This window comes from Pinus tabuliformis, chromosome J (assembly GCF_031772625.1).
Source record: "Pinus tabuliformis cultivar Carrire ecotype Pingquan chromosome J, CPIR1, whole genome shotgun sequence".
In the NCBI taxonomy this organism is placed as follows: Eukaryota; Viridiplantae; Streptophyta; class Pinopsida; order Pinales; family Pinaceae; genus Pinus; species Pinus tabuliformis.
The window spans coordinates 1044366945-1044368347 of NC_142295.1; the positions used below are offsets into that span (position 1 = coordinate 1044366945).

A 1403-nucleotide genomic window follows, 5' to 3' on the forward strand; every position below is an offset into this window, starting at 1 on the left:
TGTTGAGGAATGATCAACGATGTACTTGTGCTCAAACCTTTAGTCCTTCCCCTGCAAACAAAATCCCAACCTGCAAAAATACCTCTGACAAGTATGGCTGTTGTCAGAGCGTTTAATGGGGTGGTTGGGATTAATATTTCCAACATATTGCAGAGAAAACTATAATATCAATAAACACAATACAAGCATCACCACCTACAAAGAAAGAAATACGCAAATTCTTTGACAGTTTATCAGCAAGATTTGAGTTTTTGCATGTTAATTGGGGTTATCACGAAATGGAATCTTTGCACTCACCCGCAAATGACATGACGAACTTTGATATAACAGATGAAATCCTAAACACCAATCACTATCATAACTAAACTATACAAAGAACTGCACACTGCTGCCTTCCAGCATGTTGAAACATTAGTTTTTGTTTATCAGGAGACTGACTCAATTTACAGGTCTGCCTCCATGAAAGATATATGTACAATGGCTATAACAGTTGACAGGTCTGCCACCATGAAAGTTATATGTACAATGGCTATAACAGCTGACATATCAGTAAACCGATGCTCTCTGCATGCGAGAATATTGACAAATTCCATTATAGAGAACCAGTCTGTTGGCTGGAATGTTGGGCTTGGTCACAGTTTGAATTCTTCTCTCCTGAACTGGCCCTCCAACATGTTCAGGATGGTACTTCATGGTATATTTGTCTGCTGGAAACAAGCTTAAAGATTGTTTTACACCGTTATCAAAAGTTTCAAAATCTGGGGCTGTTGCAGGAGGTCTGCTGATATTGGGGCGCAGAGTGTGGCTGCCTCTACGGTATTTCTCGTTATTGCCTTTGGGCTCCACCACATCTGGAGCGAAACGGACCCTCTTCCTTTTTCTGTCGCTTCTAGTACCTGCAAAGGGTAATTGGTTAGCAGCAGCTTTACGTCGATCTGAATTACAAGCCGAGCCAAGCAGAGCAGAAAGAGTTGTTACCTGAAGAAATAAGGCATGAACGTTTGGTGGAAGATCCAGATTTGGGCTCCAGCAGCTTGTGGCTCCCCAGAACAAGAAGCACCACACCCCCTGACACTATTACAACCGTTAGAAGCCCCATTCCCCCTGAGCATGGGATGACCATTGCAGCTGTTTCTCCAGAGAATGAAAAGGGAAAAACCATAAACCGTATATAAAACCAAATCCAATGTTGAAGGTACGTAATAAAAATATATCGCGGGTAGGAGAAAAGTCATCAAATCAACTACAGTTCCGGTTGGGAATTCGGAAAACGATTTCACACGCTTCCCTGAATGGTGTGAATGGCACGCAATCGATTTGGTTAAAATGGTTTTGATTCAAATGGGTGGTTACAGTGGTATCTTGCCATGAATATATATATTTTTTCTTCCTTTCCCTCTATG

At 41.6% G+C, this 1403-nt stretch overlaps 1 protein-coding gene across 1 annotated transcript; it reads right to left on the reverse strand.

Annotated features, from left to right (window-relative positions):
• Positions 1 to 222: 222 nt before the first annotated feature.
• On the reverse strand, positions 223 to 1153 carry LOC149230487 (uncharacterized). Its single transcript, XM_089376063.1, has 2 exons — positions 979 to 1153; positions 223 to 896 (listed from the first exon to the last, which is right to left on the reverse strand). Exons 1-2 carry the CDS (start codon positions 1121 to 1123, stop codon positions 547 to 549), a joined length of 495 nt encoding a protein of 164 aa, XP_089232189.1. The 5' UTR covers positions 1124 to 1153; the 3' UTR covers positions 223 to 546.
• Positions 1154 to 1403: the final 250 nt, after the last annotated feature.